The 20,052-nt window shown below is 44.8% G+C and overlaps 1 protein-coding gene across 1 annotated transcript in view; it reads right to left on the bottom strand.

Annotated features, from left to right (window-relative positions):
- Positions 1–19,013: 19,013 nt before the first annotated feature.
- The window catches only part of BFSP2 (beaded filament structural protein 2), a 68,254-nt gene continuing 67,215 nt past the window's right edge, over positions 19,014–20,052 (bottom strand). Inside the window, exon 7 of the mRNA XM_023620943.2 lies at positions 19,014–19,296. Coding sequence (XP_023476711.2) covers positions 19,293–19,296 — 4 coding nt within the window. The 3' untranslated portion in view covers positions 19,014–19,292. The remainder of the gene's footprint in view (positions 19,297–20,052) is intronic.

Genomic DNA, 20,052 nt, shown 5'->3' with positions numbered 1-20,052 from the left:
GAGTGTGGCTGTGGGAGTACAGGGACTGTGGGGGCACAGGGGACGGTGGGAGTACAGGGACTGTGGGGGCACAGGGGACGGTGGGAGTACGGGGGCTGTGGGGGCACAGGGGACCGTGGGGGCACAGGGGACCGTGGGGGCACAGGGGACCGTGGGGGCACAGGGGACCGTGGGGGCACAGGGGACCGTGGGAGTACAGGGGACCGTGGGGGCACAGGGGACCGTGGGAGTACAGGGGACCGTGGGGGCACAGGGGACCGTGGGGGCACAGGGGACCGTGGGAGTACAGGGGACCGTGGGAGTACAGGGGACCGTGGGGGCACAGGGGACCGTGGGAGTACAGGGACTGTGGGAGTACAGGGGACGGTGGGAGTACAGGGGACGGTGGGGGCACGGGGGACTGTGGGGGCACGGGGGACTGTGGGAGTACGGGGGACTGTGGGGGCACGGGGGACTGTGGGGGCACAGGGGACTGTGGGGGCACGGGGGGCTGTGGGAGTACAGGAATCCTGGCAAGAAATGGTCACTCTGCCAAGAAAGGACCGGGGGAGGCTTCTCAGAGCAGGGCACCTTTGTGCCTGGTCTTGAATACCTGGTGGACCGAGAGAAAATGTGAATTTTCGTCAAACGGGAGCTGGTTTAACCAAGTTTTCTGGCATGCACAGCAGCTTCCCTGGAACCCGCAGGAAGGAAGGTGTCGGGACGGTGTCGCAAGACTTGGGACTAGACTCAGGACAGACTCTGGGCACCGAGGTGGAGATGTCATCTGACTCTCCAAAGCTGCGCATCTGCTTCCTGCCTTCCTCTCGGTGGAGTAGCCTTCTAGATTTCTCCACCTGTCCACAGCGCCTGAGCCGGTCCATCTTTGAGTCAAGCCACCAGCAAAAACTGACTCATTTATTTTAAGCCCAATTCTGCATTTTTGGAAAAAAAATTCTGATCGATTTCTTGAATCGGGCGTCCACCCTTTGCCCAATGGGCTATGGTCAGGGCGGGGCAGGGTCACTGACGACAACTGGCTTCTGGGTTTCATTCCTGAAGGTGGGCCTGAGAGCCCTCAGGAAGGGCTGAGGTGAGCCACCGGCACTGCAGAAAGAGTCATCCGCAGTGTGCAGTGGGGAGGAGTCGATTCAGGCTTTTAACTTAAAAATCATTCAAGAAACCTGGCAGCACATGAGACGAAGAGGAGCACATACCACAGGCCCAAGTCAAATTCCCAAACCAATAAGAAAAGCCAGACACAACGAACTATACAGTAAAGCTTAGCTAACAAATACTGGAGAATTGAGTACAGAATCTTAGGAGATTTCCACAGTCAGCTTCACCAAGAGGGAGGAGGGATAATCAAATGGAGGGGTCAGGCAGGGGCCCCAGAAAGGAGTTTGAACGCTGGGAAAAGAGCAGAAAAAAGAGAAAATGGAAGCTCTCCAGGTGGGGACTGTCCCAGAGAGGAGTGGGAGAAGGTCTGGAGTTCCCATTTATAGGGCTTCTGTCACCACTGTCGACCTTGTGACCTTGCTGCACGTGGCCATGTTAATCGGATAGAAATAATCAGGTAGCTTTCCCTTCCCTTTCAGGTCAAGAATTTTCCAGAAGCCTTTGGGACTGCTGGAATTTCTGTTATGAAATTCATAAATCTTGACGATTTGGGGGCAGCACTGTTATTACTAATACCAAGGCATCTTATAAAGAAAGAAAGAGGAGAAGGAAAAAAAAGATAAAACCTCATAAAATGTGACTAAAATATATCAAAATGTATAATTTTATTTCATTTTGTTCTTTTCCTTTTTCTCCCCAAAGCCCCCCGGTACATAGTTGTATATTCTTAGTTGTGGGTCCTTCCAGTTGTGGCATGTGGGATGCTGCCTCAGCATGGTTGGATGAGCAGTGCCATGTCCGCGCCCAGGATTCGAACCAACGAAACACTGGGCCTCCTACAGTGGGGGGCACGAACTTAACCCTTCGGCCACGGGGCCAGCCCCTCAAAATGTATAATTTTAAAGATCAGGTCATCAGGGGCCGGCCCAGTGGTGCAGTGGTTAAGTTTGCACCTTCTGCTTCAGTAGCCTGGGGTTCACAGGTTTAGATCCCAGGTGTGGACCGACACACTGCTTGTCAAGCCATGCTATGGTAGGCGTCCCACATAAAATAGAGGAGGATGGGCACGGATGTTAGCTCAGGGCTAATCTTCCTAAAAAAGGGAAAAATCCAGGTCATCAGAAAAAGGGAAAGATAATGGTTAGAATTCTAGCTTATATTTTCAGTCTTTCTTCTGAAGATATCAAAGAAAAGCAACTGAGTTATCCTTGAATCGATTTCTTTCAGCGCCTGCCAATGGCTAAGCTGAGACAACTAATGAGAGAGAGAGAGAGGAAAACAATAAGAGTAGAGTTGAAGGCTGCTCAGCCTCTCCTGAGTGGTACTGAGGAACTCTGGGGGAGTGGAGTGCTCCCTCACCTCTTTAAGGGAATCCATGAGGTCAAAACACTTTTCGTAATAATATTAAGACTTCATTTGCCTTTTTCACTGTGTTGATCTCTGCTTTTTCCACTGTGTTGCCATTTGCACTGACGGTGCAAAAACAACGGTGACACCTCAGGATGAAGCAAGACAGTGACACCAACTGTCCTGTGTTCTGGTAGTCATTAGATTCTTTTTTTTCCTTAAATATTGGCACCTGAGCTAACAACTGTTGCCAATCTTTTTTTTGTGTGTGTGCTTTATCTCCCTGAATCCCCTCAGTACATAGTTGCATATTTTAGTTGTGGGTCCTTCTAGTTGTGGCATGTGGGATGCCACCTCAGCGTGGCCTGATGAGCGATGCCATGTCTGCGCCCAGGATCTGAACTGGTGAAACCCTGGGCCGCTGAAGTGGAGCGCACAAACTTAACCACTCAGCCACAGGGCCAGACCCCCATTAGATCCTTTACCATCATGCACTTGCAATAAAAAGAAATGCTAATGTCACTTAAGAATGTCTTTGATGAGCAATAAAAGTTATTAACGTCATTAAGCTGCTACCTTTGAATATCCATCTTTTTTTTCCTGAGGAAGATTTGCCCTGAGCTAACATCTTCCTCTCTTTTTTAGTACGTGGGCTGCCAGCACAGCATGGCTGCTAACAGACGGGTGTAGGTCTGTGCCCGGGATCCAAACCTGGGGTGTTGAACTTAACCACGAGGCTACTGGGGCTGGACCCAGAATGGCCGGCCATCTTTTTAGTATTCTGTGTGACGGAATGGAAGCGCTCATAATGCACTGCTTTGCACACTGAAGTCCAGTAAGAGTGTCTTGGGGGGAAAGCACTTATGCAAATGTGTTGTAAACTGGATGAACCAGATGCTTTTCCCATGGAATATCAGTTATACTAGAAAGAATGACCAACAGGCAAACTATCATCATTCAGGCTTGGGTATTGGGCAGACATTTTCTTCAATGAAGCAAGCCTGTTACTTTAAGGAAAACAAAGAGCATTTGTGGTCAGCGACAACACTCAAGGTTTCAAGTGAAAATTTTTGGAAAACGAGTATCCGCCATTATGGACTTGACACTTTCCCAATACTTGAAGACTTTTCTGATAATATTGGTGATGATATTGACAAGTGCGATTTCAAAAATCTTGTGTAATAAAATGCGTCCACGTTTGAAAGATCTGCATAGCTGAGTAAATCACTGTTTTCCAAATGACCAATGGACGACATTACAAAATCGTGCCTGGGTAACAGGTCCGTTCAAAGTACAAGATAAACCGATGGATTTTAACTTAACAGAATGTGAAAAGTTCATTGATATGGTTTCAGATTTCATACTGCAACTAACTTTTAAGAAACTATCACTTTTAGAGTTTAGATGTAGCACAAAAGAAGAATATCCACAATTATCTGAAGCAAACTATTAAAATACTCATTTTTCAATTACTTATCTGTATGAGGCTGTATTTTTTCATGTACTTAAAGTAAGACAATCTATCTTAGAGATTAAATCCAGAAGCAGATATGAGAATCTAGCTTGTCTTCTATTTTAAGCCAGACATTAGATTTTTAAAAATGTAAAATTTTAAAATATCATTAGTTTTTACAAATTTTTTTAATGTAATAGGTTTATTCTTAAATGAATCAGTAAATATTCTAAGTATTTTTCACTTTAATTTCTAATACAGTAAATGTCACTGGATATAGCCTACATAAATAAGACTGTTTGAGTCCTCAATACTTTTTTTAAGAGTGTAAAAGAGGAAGTATAAAGAGTGTATGGTTTGAACTAATAGAAGTTTATTTCTTACTCATGTAAAAGTACAAGGGGGAAAGGTCAGGGGGCAGCTCTCCCTGCCGCCCCCCCCCCCCCCCCCGACTCTGATCAGGCACTCAGGGGTCTTCCATGCTGTAGCTCTACCAACCCGTGGACTCTGGCCATCCTCCGTGTTCAGTTAATACAGGGAGAGAGCATGGAAGAAGGCATTTGGGAGGTTTTCATAGACCAGGCCTGCAAGTGGTACCCATTCACCCCCTACATTCCGCTGGCTAAATTCAGTGCCATAGCCATTCTTAACTCCAAGGGAGACCGGGAAATACAGTCTAGCTGTGAGCCCAGGGAGAAGAAGAAACAGATTTGCGGTGAAGAGCTGGCCATCCCTAAGGTGCTATCCCAGCTTCCCGGTACACACTTATTTCTTATCTTAAATTATTTCTTATCTCCCCTTAATCTTTCTATTTATTTATATAATTTAAAAACTTTTCATTTGAAATAGTATAGACTCATAGAAAGAAATAGTCCAAGTCTCATGTACCCTTCCCTGAAAGGAGACATCTTATGTAGCTGTGGTACAACAAAGCTGGGCATAGACTTGGGTACATCACTCTTAAGTAGACTACAGACCTTATTCAGTTTTTATCTATTTTTTTTTTCATGAGGAAGACTGGCCCTGAGCGAACACCTGTGCCAATCTTCCTCCATTTTATGAGGGATGCTGCCACACTGTGATTTGATGAGGAGTACTAAGTTCGTGCTGGGGATTTGAACCTGTGAACCCTGGGTAGCTGAAGCAGAGCACACGAACTTCAGCACTACACCACCAGGCTGGCCCCCAGTTTTTATCCCTTTTTAAGCCTACATTCATTTGTGTGTGTGTGTGTGTGTGTATTTATACTTTCAAAAACTTTAAAAAACTGTCCTATAGTATGTGTTTTAATGTTTTGAGCTGCCTTAGATCCATTTTTGGAATTAAATGTGCTATAAATTCTAAAGAAATGAAATGTGCCCAAAGGGCTATATCTTTAGTCCTCCTGATACGCATGTAACGGGTGGGGTGGGAGGGGACTCATTTCTTGCAGACGTTGAGATCGGCGCACCCTGGCGCTGTAGAGAGAACATGGAAATGGGAGGCTGACACACTTGGGTTCAAATCTGACCTTCACCACGTCCCGGTGGAATGATTTGGGGTGGGCCACTTAACCCCCCAGAGCCTTCTCTGTCCGTCTGCAGCGTAACACAGCCCTTACTTCATAGGCTGCTGCGAGGCCAAAATGAGATCACGCACATAAAGAATTTAGCACGACGCCTGGCACAGTTATACTTATAATTAGGAACATAAAGAAGCGCAGGGCGTGCCGGGCCTTCTCCTCGGTTCTCTGGCCAATTAGTAAAGGAAGTGGGATTCCCAAGCCGGGCCCCAGGAGAGCAGTGCCATCCAGTGAAGATGTGAGCGTAGGTGCCAGCCCCTTTGGGCACGGGGACCTCTTTCTAATGTCAACATTCCCAAGAGGCCCTCCTCCCTGCCCTCCACCCACCACTGTTGCACTCGGGGCCCCACATAGCCTGGCCTTCCGGGCTTCAGATCTGGGAATTCTGGAATTTAGGGGCTGAAAGGAAGTGTTAATGTCATTGAGTGGAGACACCTCAATTTACAGTTGAGGAAACAGAGGTCCAGAAAAGTGAAGGCTAGTGCCCGATCACAGAGCCAGCTAGACACCGAGATTGACAGAAACCGTGCCCCAGACCTGCCAGTGCTGGGCCCTTCCCACTACGATCTTTGTGTCTTCAACAGTTTTTTGCTTTTCCTCCTCACGCGCCCCATCCTTTTCTCCACTCTGAGAGCTTGGGTTTTATAGCTTCTTGGTCTGAACTCCCTTCGTTTGAGATCTTCTCGCCAACATTCATTCATTCCTTCACGCAGGTCTTTATTCATCCATCGGGGATCGATTGCCACGTGGCGCTCAGTGCCAGTCTGGACGTCGGGTGTATAGCTGGTTATCAGAGGCTCCTAGTGAATGAAGGCTTTCGTTTTCAAGACTAGTCCACAGATGCAGACGGACAGGAAAACCAGCCCCTCGATGTCGCTTGAGAATATCTAATTATGTATTAGTGTTTGGTTTAGGGATTCAGAAGACCTACAGGCTTCAGAGTGATTTTCAACCAGCCCAAAGGCACATTTGCACGGCCTGATCTGCATTTTGGGTCTAGTTTAGTCACCATTATTTATCTTCCCACCCAGCTTGAAATTCACATTTTCCCCAAGGCCACAGTTACGGAAACCCAGCGAAAGGCTCAAGGTTGATTACTCGAGGGGGAAATAGGCGCATGCAGACCTGAGAGACGGACTGTCTCATTGTGGCCCCTGGGTTCACGGGTTTCTGAAGCACATTCTCGTGCCCTGTCTTAAGAACTGCTCAAGAAGGATGGAATGTTAAGACTTCTTCCAGACAAAACCGTGTAACATCAAAGCTCTCGCCACATTCTTTCTAGGAAGCAGATACTTTAAAACATTCAAACCAGCACTGGCATTGTGTTTCTAAAATAACACATTTCCTTTTCATGTTATTTCAGTTGTTCCAGAGACAGATGAAACTGATGGTTATCTGGCTGAAAATATTTGTGTTGGGTGATGTTCCTATCCTGTCCTTACCCAAGACATTCATTCAACAAATATTTATTAAACAGTATTAGAGAGGAGCGCAGGGTTTTTCAAGCTGTGAGTCACGATGTATTGATGGGTCATGAACTCCATGGGCTGCAATCGACATTTTAAAAAATGAATCAGAACCAAATAAAATAGAATAGGAAACATCAGCACAGATTATGTATTGTAAGGGTAAATATTGCTACATGAACCTTTTTTTTTTGAGGAAGATTAGCCCTGAGCTAACATTCACCACCAATCCTTCTCTTTTTGCTGAGGAAGATTGGCCCTGAGCTAACATTTGCACCCATCTTCTATTTTAAACATGGGACGCCTGCCACAGCATGGCTTGATAAGCCACGCGTAGGTCTGTGCCTAGGATATGAACCGGCAAACCCAGGGCCTCTGAAATGGAACACACAACTTAACCACTATGCCATCGGGCCAGCCCCAGTTACATGAAACTTTTGATTCAGCTATATGTGTGTGTGTGTGTGTGTGTGAGTACTGTACTGGGCTATAAAACTTATTTCTTACCGTGGATCACCATTGAAAATGTTTGAAAACACTGGTATAGCAGTTAAGAGCACAGGCTCTGAAATTAATATGAATTCAAGTCCTGGCTCCATCATTTTCTAGATGTATAATTGTTAGGATATTTCTTAAACTCTCTGTAAAATGAGGATTATGATAGATTATAACCCAGGGCCAACACTTCTGTTAGGCCTAGAAAGCATGGGGACACAATGATGAGGCATATGATATTTTTAGGAGCCTACCAAAATGTTTGATTTCTTTTAAAACCAGAAGGAAAAAAATAAACTTTTAGGGTTCAGGAAACTATTTTAATTTTTTTCTCATATTATAAAAAAATGAGTTTTTAGGTCCCTTGGAAGTAAAAGTGCCTAGGGCCAATGAAATTCAGAACCACCTGTGAACTGACCTATTCGGTAGGGTGACCAACTTGCCCCAGTTTTCAATGGAAAGTCCTGGATCCCGGGAAGCTCTCCGCCCAGAACAAACCAGGACCATCAGTCGCCCTGCTGATAGGCTTGCTGTGGGCGTGAAACGAGACGAGCGTTGACAGAGCTTGGCAGATGCCTACCTCATCGGTGTTCAATAAATGCTTTACCATGTGTCAGGCACAGTTCTGGCCTTTGAGAATTTTAAGATGAAAAAGATGGAGGCCAGCCCTTGGGAAGGAGTGGAACATAGTGGTTGAGCGTGTGAACTCGGGAGCCAGACAACCTTGGTTCAAATCCCAGCTCTGCTGCTTGTCAGCTTCGTGATTTGGGGTGAGCCTGATGACTCGCCCCAAAGGCTACTTGTCAGCCTTTCTGTGCCTCAGATTCCTTATCTGTATGATGGATACGATCCTAATTGTACCTACTTCACTGGAAAGTTGTGCAAATCAAATGAGTTAGTGCTTTTAAAATACTCAGAACAGTGTCTAGCATGACAAGCATTCAGTAAGTCTTAGCTACTTAAGTATGCGTCAATTAGCAACTTGAGTTCCTATAACAAAACACCATCGACCGAGGAGCTTAAACAACAGAAATTTATCTTCTCACAGTTCCGGAGGCTGGAAGTCCAAGATCAAGGTTCAGGATTCAGTCCCTGGTGAGAGGTCTCTCCTGGCAGCAGCTGGCCATCTTCTGGCTGTGTTCTCACACGGCGGAGAGAGAGGGAGAGCAAGGTCCCTGGTCTCTTCTCTGCATCCTCATGACCAGAACTGAGTCACGTACTCAACTTTCTTTCTTACTGTGTCCTTTCGCTGGCAGAGGACAATGGGACCACCATGACTGGTTTAGTCTAATCATGATTCCTCTAAATACACTTGGTCTTGTGTTAGAAAGTAGGAAGAGGAGAATGGCTGTGGGGTAGGCTTCTGACAGTGTCTGCCACTGAGGAGCTCACAGGCTGCCTGGGATGCCAGACAGACAGTCAGGTAAGACCGAGTGGAAGCGGTGGCAGGAATGTGCGGACAAAGATGAAGTGGGGGATGCTCCAGGGATGTGACAGGCCTGTGAGTCGGGTCTCGAGGTTTGAGGAAGATTTCTTCAGGCAAAGAATGGGACAGAGGAAAGGAAACGCCACGAGGAAGGGTGTGGAAGCAGCAAGAGCACAGGGTGGTCAGGGACCCAAAAGGAGTGTGCTGGAAGGGAAACTTCAGGAGGCAGGCGTGGGTGATGAGTGATGGGAAATGGGGCAGGAAAAGTGGAGTGAGGCCAGATCACAGAGGCCTTGAACGCTGGCTCAGGGAGACTGGACTTGATCCTGAGAGCAGTCGGGGGCCTGTGAACGTTTGAAGCAGGGGAGCGGCTGATTAGCTGGGCATCAAGGGAAAATCCACATTTCCCAGTCTTGGGCATGCACTTTCCAGGGGACACATGGCGGTGTGGTTGGGGCTTTTGAAGCCACAAGATAAATGGGTGCATCTTCTTGCAAGCCACTGAATGAGAAAAAGTTAAGAAATGTATCCAGCAAGCAACGTAAAATTTATTTTCATACTAAAACAGGCACAATATGTTGCAACGTAAGACACAAGAAACTATGAATTCGCTGTGGGCTCCTTTGGGCTGTGATCCCAGTCCTCTTGAGGCTACATTTACTGCTTCTCTAATTAGGGGTTTGTTGGTGGAAAAGTTGCAAAGGCCTGGAGTAAGTAAGAGGGCAGCAGGAAGCTATCTTCTCTCCCTCCCAATATGTTCCTTGTCCGCCTCTCAGCGCCTGAGACCTCTTTGAATCAATAAGCTGCTTCTTCACTGGGAAGTCTCTTTCTGAGGGGAGTTCACAGGCATCTGCAACTAAGTGTGAATTTATCAAAACATACTATGCTGGATTGTTCTATTGTCAACTCGATTAAATTGGGAACTATGTTTCCAGAATCTTCTTTCCAGTTTCAGGCTAGAGTTGGCCAAAAGAGAAACTTGCATGAAATCTGAGAGATGGAAGAAAAGCAGCAGCCGTTACTCTCAGAATGTCATCATGGTTAGATTCAGTGACAGAGGGAGAGGTGCCAGCGGGATCCAGCTTGTCCTGGCCATCCTGTACTCCGAGACCAGCTCTTCCTTCCAAGTGTGGACCCTGATGACCAACAGTGGCCCCAGGCCCATCACCAGATGCTTGACTGTCGACCCACAGCCAGCACACGGAATGGCTTCTTAACAGTTTTCTCTACCAGCTTCCCCTTCGCACCCTCTTTGACAGCAGACGGGCTTCTCAGATTGACAGGTTGGCGACTCTCTGATCTCGCTTTTCCTTTTTGACCTCTGCTTCCCAGCTCCTCCCATCATTGTGTAAGGTCTGATTCCAAATCCCTTGCTCCAGAGCTCATTGTGGTTCTGCTTCTCTGTTTGAACCTAGGTTGCTAAACAAAATTTCCTTTCAATGCTGCACTTGGCCCTGAGGAAAGAGAGGTTTTGATAGAAAATAAAAAGAGGAGGTAATCTTAAAGCTGTCGCAATATTTGAGGAGCTAAGCCTGGGTAGGACATGGCGATGAGAGGTAGTAGGCCCAGAGAGCAGCGAGGATTCACAGGGGTGGGGCCTCTAAAGGCCACGGAGAGGGGAGCGAGCATCAGAGGAAAGAGGGTTTCTGCTTCCTGTTTTCACCAGGACCTGCCTCTGACCACAGCTTGCTTCTTCTGTTCTGGCTTTCGAAACGCTTTGTTGAACAATGACTTGTAACAGATGATGCTTTCATCCCCAAGAGAGGAACAGAATCAGAGAAAACACACAAAGGCAGAGGCAGGGGATAATAGAACACTGAGTAAGAAGAAAGTCACATAATGGATTCATTAATCTAGACAGGACTTGTAAGAATTCCTTTTGTGGCACTGACTTTACAGAACGACATCTTGCTTTACTGTCTTCATATCTGGGATCATAGAAGAAATAGTTATAAGGAGATCTCTCCTTATTTATTTGTTACGATTACTGAGAATGTTGTCTATGCCATTGTTCATGATCCTATACATAAAGATCCATGTGAAAATTGTCCTTTCAGAGCTCAAGGATGGGAAGAAATCTTGAGTCTTCCAATAGTCTGGAAAACATTCATTTATATGGCAAGAAGAATATGACACTTGTTTGATTCTCCTTCTCGCCCCGGTGTCCAGGAAACTCAGAGAGATGTTTTCTGTTTGGATATAGAAATGTTCTTTAGTCCAACTTGGTATATTGTTCTGTACTTGATTCCTTGGAGAGTCTGTAAAACTTTTTAAAGTTTCTTGGTGGATGCTTAAGGCAATTTTGTCTTTAATGAATTTGCTAAAGGTCCTGCCTCTAGCCTTCTTCGGTTTTGGAGACAACCTAGAGAGGCAGTATTTTATTTCTGATACTTGACACCATTCCTTTCCATTCTACCCAAGAAACCAATATGATTCTTGACTGAGAGAAGATAAATGAGAAGTTGGAGACCATATTTCCAGTTTAGACACAAATGAAACTACACTTGCACATGAACCTAAAAACATATGGTTATTTTTGTCATGAAATACAGCTAAGATATGGAACACCTTCAGGATTGCTCATTTGTGTGGAACTGTTAGAAAAAGCTTGGTATTTTGCTTCTCAACAGCAGTAACGAGTTTTCAGAGTCAGATGATGAATGTTTTTATAGGTTATCATAGAGACATGAGCTAGTTCTATTGGTTCCTCAGCTTTTTCATTTTTGGTCCAGTTACTAAAAAAAAACCCATAAAAATTGTTTTCCAATAGAATTCTATATAGATGACTTTATTTTTTCCAATTTTTTGAAGATGTAGTTATGTACAATTTATAATTAAAAACTAAATTTATAAAGAAAAGTTTGTTATGAAAACAAACTGATTTCCGATTTGTAAGGTTGAAGTCCATAATTTAATCACAACAGGTCTATCCTCAGGCTATAGAAAAATGGATTAAAATCAACACGGATAATTTAATCTGAAGCCCTGAAGGGAACTCAAACTGGTTCCAGATAAGGTGAAAACAATAAATGTCAAGGAAAATTCAATCTCAATTTATTACAGAAATGAAAGATCTGGGTAGCACAGCCCAGTTGGACTATCAGTAAAATGGCGAGAAATGATGTAGTAATTATATAAATATATCATAGCAAACGCAAATATACATACACACATTGTGTACACACACACACAAGCACACACACACAATGTAAGCACCAGGAAAGCAAGAACTTTTTCTTTTTTGTGTTATCTCCAGAGATTAAAACACTATCTTACAGTCATAGGTACTCAAATATACATTGAGTTAATTATTAGAATACAAAGGGCATACAAAGATACCAGTATAGAAGAAAATACCGCCCTCAAACAGGGGCACGTTCTCCATAGGTGCTTTGCACTATAAGAACATGTAGAATATTAATTTAACATAATAAGATCCATGAGATGATAGGACAACAGAATGGGTTGAAGAGGATATGGCAGAGCTAAAGAAGAGTTCATACTATTAGATACATAATAAACAAACTCAACATAGTTATGAATAGACATGGCCAGAGGTCCAATTTTGGTGGAGAAGCTTCAGATAATCACAATGGACGCAGAGAAAAAAGAGAGAAAGATTTGAAAAACTAGAGAGGAACTGATAAACATAGAAGAGAGCAAAGACGATCCTTTGATGACTTTGAAATAGAGACTCTAACAAATGGAACAGAAAAATACTCAGAATACAAAAAAGTTGCCTTGAAATAAAGAAGAATAGAATTTTCAGGCAGAAAGGGCATACCATATACTTGGATCAACTGGTTGAGAATGATGGCAATCAAAGTATATATACATTCTGATTTATTTAAGAACTTGAAAAATGAAGAAAAATATTCGGGTATCTGGGAAGAGGAAGTAGGAGTAAAGAGTTAGGCTGGCCTCAGACCTTTTCACAACAGTCAAAGCCAAGAGACTGAAGCAATGTCTGCCAGGGTCTAAGGGACACAAAGTATCACCCAGGAATATTGTACCTAGTCCAGTTCTCACTCAAATACAGCGGAAGCAGTTCAGACAAGCTCAAACAGGAAAGAAGTCAGGAAGTAAAGTACCCATCAGCCATCAGCCCTTCTTGGAAAACTCCTTAAAGATAAATCTATTTAGGGGCGGCCCCATGGCCGAGTGATTAAGTTCGTGCGCTCTGCTCCGGTGGCCCAGGCTTTTGCCAGTTTGGATCCTGGGTGCGGACACGGCACAGCTCATTAAGCCATGCTGAGGCAGTGTCCCGCATGCCACAACTAGAGGGACACTGGGGGGCTCAGGAGCGAGGCCTTGGGAGGTGACCTTGGCCAGGCCCCCCTGCAGGAGCAGATCCCTGGCCCTTCTCTCCTGGCGGTAGGCCCCTCCTTCCTGCCCTGCACAGGCCCTTCTCTACACAGCAGCTGGGCTGAGGCTATGGAAAGACGAATCAGATCCACCCCCGCTCTGCTCCAAACCCTCCCAAGTCATAGAGTCACAAACCCAAGTTGTTCCAAACACACTTAAAAATTATATGCAAACTGTAATGTGCTGCTCTGCCTGCTTTGCTTTGTTCCTCCTTTTATGTGTGCCCTGGAAGGGATAAGCTGAATTGCAATTGGCTGGCCCAGGACCAATTTTAATAATATATTTGACTTATCTCAATATATCCAAAATCCTATCATTTCAGCACGTAATCAATATTTAAAAATTACTAATGAGATATTTTACATTCTTTTTTTGGTACTAAGTCTGCTAATCTGGCTTGTATTTTACGCTTATCATATCAACCCATAGCACCCCTGATTATTATATAAATGGAGTTGGTGACAATTTGTCTTAATCATCTAGTCAGTTTGCCAAGCAGTCTTTTTAGTTTAAAATTCTGAACCCCATTTATACATTTTTTTCCTGTCCAGGCCATCAATAAGAACTTTAGCTGTAGGGAAAAAAAAAACCCCACAAAAAAACAAAACAACAAAGTCCCTATGATTTGCCCAGAGAAATTTAGCAATTTGTTGCTCGTCCACTTTGCAAAGCCCCTTCTCTCAGAATGCAACATGGCTTTTGCGTCCAATCTCAGAATTACACTGAAAGCTTGACTCCCCGTGGTGTGAATTACCTTTCTCTCTCAGGAGGAGCAGGAGAAAATGGAATATTTCTTCTTGGGCATGTCAGGGAAAATTGGGTTTTCTGTTGACTCTGAAGTGTAGCACATCTGTGCTGGGATCCACTCCGGTTCCTGCCCAACCTATTGTTCAAAATAACCAGTCTATACGATCCAATTCAGCCAGTCGCTTCAGCTGAGAAAATAGTTTGCTTTATTTCTTCACTCAACTAGCAGATTAATTTCTTGAACATGACTGGACCTGCCGTGCTGTTGTGTTAGGGGAGTGAGTTTCTAGGGGCAAGGACTCGGCCTGGGTCATCGCCTCCCCTTCTTGTGTGTTGGGATATCTAAGCTGGAAATGCTGGACACACCTTCATGGGTCACTTGAGGTCAGATCACTAGGTGGGGAATACGAATGTGGAGTGTTTCTGTGTGATTTGATTAGACCTTCCAGATAACTTTTTAGCAGAAGTATGTCTCGTGCACTATATGGGACATAGTTTTACTAAAAAATTATTTATTATTTATCTGAAATTCAAATTTACTTGGGCATCCACTATTTTTATTTGCTAAGTCCAGCAACCCTAGATAAGATGCTAGAATTGCCTCAAAGAGACACCATCCTCTTTTGCCATTTCTCAAAACAAAAAAAGATGATGTAAGGGTTTATGAAAGAACATCCGTAGTACAATAGCATAAAAAACAAAAAAATACTTAGGAATAAATTTAACCAAGGAGGTAAAAGATCTCTACACTGAAAACTATAAGGCACGGATGAAAGAAATTGAAGAAGATACAAATAAATGGAAAGGTACCTATGTTCATGGCTTGCAAGAATTAATATTGTTAAAATGTCCATACTACCCAAAGACATCTGTAGATTCAACGCAATCTCTATCAAGGCTCCAAAGTTATTTTTTATAGAAGTGGAATAAACAATCCTAAAATTTACATAGAACCACAGAAGACCCAGAATAGCGAATAGCTAAACCAATCCTGAGAAAGAAGAACAAAGATGGAGGCATCACACGTCCTGATTTCAAGCTATATTATAAAGCTATAGTAATCAAAACAGTATGGTACTGGCACAAAACAGACATTGACCAATGGAACAGAATTGAGAGCCAAGAAATAAATCCATGCATATAGGGTCAATGAATATTTGACGAGGGAGCCAAGAATACTCAGTGGAGAAAAGACAGTCTCTTCAATAAACGGTGCTGGGAAAACTGGATATTCACATGTAAAAGAATAAAACTAGACACCTATCTTGCACTACTCCAAAAATTAACTCAAAATGGATTAAAGACTTAAATGTAAGACCGGAAACCATAAAACACCTAGAAGAAAACATAGGTGGTAAGATCCTTGATCTGGGTCTTGGCGACGGGTTTTGGACATGACCCCTGAAGCACAAGCAGCAAAATCAAAAATAAACAAGTAAGACTGCATCAAACTAAAAAGCTTCTGCAGAGCGAAAGAAACAATCCACAAAGTGAAAACACAACCTACAGAATGGGAAGAAATATTTGCAAACCATATATCAGATAAGGGGTGAATATCCAAATTATATAAAGAACTCACACAAGTCAATAGCAAAAAAAATAATCCAATTAAAAAATGGGCTAAGGACCTGAATAGACATTTTTCCAAAGAAGATATGTGAATGGCCAACAGCTACATGAAAAGATGCCTAACATCACTAATCATCAGGGAAATGCAAATCAAAACCACAGCGAGATACCCTCACACCTGTTTGAATGGCTAGCATCAAAAAGACAAGAGAGAACAAGTGTTGGCGAGGACGTGGAGAAAAGGGAACCCTTGTGTACTGTTGGTGGGATTGTAAACTGGTGCAGCTGTGATGGAAAACAGCATGAAAGTTCCTTAAAAAATTAAAAATAGAACTACCGAACAATCCAGAAGTTTCACTTCTGGGTATATATCTGAAGGAAATGAAAACACTAACTTGAAAAGATATCTGCATCCCCATGTTCATTGCAGTGTTATTTCCAATAGCCAAGATGTGGAAACGACCTAAGTGTCCACTGATAGATGAATGGATAAAGAAAATGTGTTATATATATCCAATGGAATACCATTCAGCCATAAAAAGGAGGCATTCTGCCATTTGCGACAACACAGATGATCTGGAGAGTAGTATGCTAAGTGAAATAAGTCAGACAAAGACAAATACTGTTTGATCTCACTTACATGTGGAATGTGGAATGTGGAATTTTTTTTTTTTTTTGGTGAGGAAGATTGGCTCTGAGCGAACCTGTGTCAATCTTCCTCTATTTTGCATGTGGGATGCTGCCACAGCTTGGCTTGACGAGTGGTGTTTAGGTCTGCACCCAGGATCTGAACCCATGAACCCCAGGCTACCAAAGTGGAGCATGAGAACTTAATCTTAAAACAAAACAAAACAAACCCAAATTCATAGAAAAAGAGACCAGATTTGCGGTTACTGGAGGTGGGGGGTGGGGGAAGGGGAAATCGGATGAAGGTGGTGAAAAGGTACAAACTTCCGGTCATCAGATAAATACGTACTAGGGGTGTAGTGTCCAACATGATGACTATAGTTAACACTGCTCTATGATAGACATGAAAGTTGTTAAGAGAGTGAATCCTTAGAGTGATTATCACAAGGAAAAACAATTTTTTTTCTGTCTATATGAGATGGTGGGTGCTAACTTATTGTAATCATTTCATGATATATGGAAGTCGAGTCATTATGCTGTACACCTTAAAATGATGCAGTGTTGTAGGCCAATTCTATGTCCATAAGTCTGGAGGAAAAAAAAGACTATCTGTGGGGTAGTTAGAGCTAAGCAGAGACCGGCATGGTGTTTGAGGATTCTTGCTGAATCATCTTACTGGAAACCAACAGGGATCGGATGTGGACGTCTATTTTCATGCCTTCTGTGATAAACTGAATTATATGAAGGGGTCGTGCAAACTGTAAGGTGCTGCTCTGCGTGCTTTGCTTTGTTCCTCCGTTTACGTGCACACCTACACTCCCCAATGAGATTGTAAACCCGCCAGGGCAGAAACTGTGCCTTCTTTTTACTGGTATCCCAAAGTCCAACAGAATGTCTGGGCACCTGTAGGTGCTCAGAAGTGTGACAGATGATAACGAAGGGGTGATTTAACGGCTCTGGTCAGAAAGCCCATAGATGTTCTAGCGACTCATTGGGAGTGTGCCCCATGCTCCAGGTGCTGGCCAGGGGCCAGTGGAGTTACCTGGTTTGGAAATAGAGCTCGTCTGTGCTTTTGGAGGAGTCCATCGGAAGCCCTTCTCTGGTCTGCTCCAGAGCAAATGCTCTGTCCTTGACACCCACACAAGCAGCAGCCCCCTCCCCCCCCCCCCCACCACCTGTCAGGGAACTGCTGCCAGAGTGTAACTGTCGCGGATGTTGTGAGAGGAAGCCTGTGTTAAATAAGGCTCTGGCGGAGTCGAGGGCCAGCAGCGCCTTTTCTTACCTGTTAACGAAGCCTCATTAGAAGCAGCAAGAGACCGTGCTGTGAACTGAAGCGCCAGTCTGCCTCGGCTCTCCCTGCCAAAGGATGATTAACTTAATGATTTACGGCAGCTGCTCTGTGAGATCACGGAGCGCAGGAGAGCGAGTGTGTGTGCAGCCGGGCACGGCATGCTGTCGGCTGGAAACTCAGGAGGGTGTGCAAATCCATTCTCTCCTTTGTCCAATGGCTGAAACGGCTTCCAGGTTCTGGAAAACGCACAGCCATTTAGACACAGAAGTACCCCCTCATGACGGCTGACCTCTTGGGGCCTTCCGGGTGTGTTTAGGTTAGGGATTTAGGTCTTGGCTGGGGGACAAAAAATTAATCGCTGACCTCAGTGTGTGGTGCATGGAACATGGAACATAGCTAGGTCAGCCGCACACTCTGTCTTCTGAGGAGGCCCTTGGACACAGTGGGTCAGTTATGGGCACCTCCAGGGTGTGCAGCTCCAAAGGGGCTGGAGGTTTGCTGAACTGGAGCATTAGGTGGTGTCTTGACTATTTCTGTGCCTCAAACAACAAATGGAATCGTGCAAAGGCGTCGTGCAAACTGTAAACAGCTGTCCTGCCCAGTGGCTTATTAACACAATTCCTTTGATCCTGGAAGCCAAAAAGGGAAACCAGTTGGAGCAATTTCAACTAGGAGACGCCATTTCTTGCCTTGCTTCTCTTTTAAGCTTTCTTATGGGTAAATGAGGTTTCTTCTATTTATGTCAGCCGTCCTTGGCTATTTGGAACCCCAGGTACTGGGGGGTGTCTTCGAATGTGCCCATCTTGGACACATCCTCCTGTCTGGATTAGCAGCTGATGAGGACAACGACTCAGCTTGGCTATTTTGGTCTGAAATTCTGTGCGACAGGTCGACTGAGACAAGCTTGGGGGAAGAATTAAGAAATTAAGGCCGGGCTTTTTCTGTGTGTGTGGTTTTGGAGGCACTGAGAGCCTGTGGTAGGACACAGGTGGTGGTTTCATTTTTAATCAGAAGGCAGGGGAGTCTTGCCTGAGTAGGTGGCAGCTGCACAAACTATACCTCGCTGGCCCGGGCCCTGAGAGTGCTGGGGAAGGAAGCTGGAAGAAAATTCTGAGGCTGCGAGTCGGGTAGGCAACCACAACCTAATTAATCCCCCACAGACTGAAACCGAAGTTCCCTTTAAACCGATTGAGGGGGTCTGCCAAGAGCAGTGAAATGTGTGTCTGCACATAAATACCCACGCAGAGGACGTGAGAGAGGTCTGAATGCTCGGTGATGCCTGCAATTACGACACACGCAATAGAACAGCACGCCAGTCCCCTCTCTAGCAAGACTGTTGTTTTTGCCCCGAATTGTGGCAGTCTCGTATGCCATGAGCACAACTCTTGCCCAAGCAGCACATTTCCATAGATAAACCAGAGAGCAGCTGACGCTTGGATGATGAGGCAGATGTAGTCACGCTCAAGGACCTTTCCAGAAGCCTTTAAGAATAGCTCCATGAGCAGAGGCCAGGCAGGGAAAGTGATAGCCACCTCGATCCGATGGTGAGTTGAACAAGGTGGGCAGACTGGAAGCCGCACACAAAGCATTTATTTGGAGAGGGCCAAGGGAGGTTGCTCAAGCTACAGACTACTTAAATTAAGGCAGAAGGACCCTCTCCACTCCCAGGAAGGTTTTCAGCTCAACCAGGGAATCCAGCAGGGACTCCATCTCGGGGTAGGGGTGGGAGTGGGAGGGTTGGGGGTGAGGGCCGATGGGGGTGGTGGTGGGAGAGCTCCTCGAGGAACTTCATTGGCCACTGGGTGAGGAAGGCAGCATTTTCTTCATGAAGAGAGGAAGTTTCTTCATTAGCTGAAACAAACAAAAAGCACCTATGAGTGAGAGAGGCCATGGACGATGAAAATTAGGAGATTTCATAGTAGGATTAGAGGAAAGCCAGGTGTCTCATGGGAAGACTTTGGCTTTTGGAACAAGACAGTTTGGGTTTCAAATCCCCGCTCCGTGGTTATTAGCTGTGTGACCTCAGGCAAATGACTTAAGCTCTCTGAGGCTGTTTCCTATCTGTAAAATGGGGTAAAATGATGATGTCCTGGCAGAGTTGTGGGGAGAAATGAAAATAACAAAGAACTTAAGACTGTGCTGGCACATAACAGGCACTCACTAAATGGAGTTCTTGAAGTCAATTCAGCCCAACTCATTACTTTTCGTACTTGTTTAAAACAATTTTGCATGTTTATCCAGATGTCCATAGGCATCTGAAAAAATGAGCTTTGTTAGCAACATCTAGCTTTTATAATCAACAGAAATCAATCCAATAAAAAGGCGGTTGGAAAGAGGCTGGATGAGATATTTTCCACATGAAAGGAGGAGGGTCAGGTTGCTTCCCTGGGGCTCTCTCGCCTTCTGAAGAAAGAAAGTTACACAGCGAGGGAGCGCGCGCGCGCGCGCGCGTTGGAGAGAGCAGGAGACCCGGGCTCCGTCCCAGCTCTGCCTCCACCTCCCCATGTGATCGTGGATGAATCCTTTCAGCTCTGGGCCTTCTTCTCTCTGGAATCTTGAGAGGTTGGACTGTACAATGACTAAGGCTTCCCTTAGAGCTGATATTCT

This window comes from Equus caballus, chromosome 16 (assembly GCF_041296265.1).
Source record: "Equus caballus isolate H_3958 breed thoroughbred chromosome 16, TB-T2T, whole genome shotgun sequence".
In the NCBI taxonomy this organism is placed as follows: Eukaryota; Metazoa; Chordata; class Mammalia; order Perissodactyla; family Equidae; genus Equus; species Equus caballus.
The sequence above is the reverse complement of the archived record's forward strand: the minus strand, read 5'-3'. Positions and strand labels throughout refer to the sequence as shown.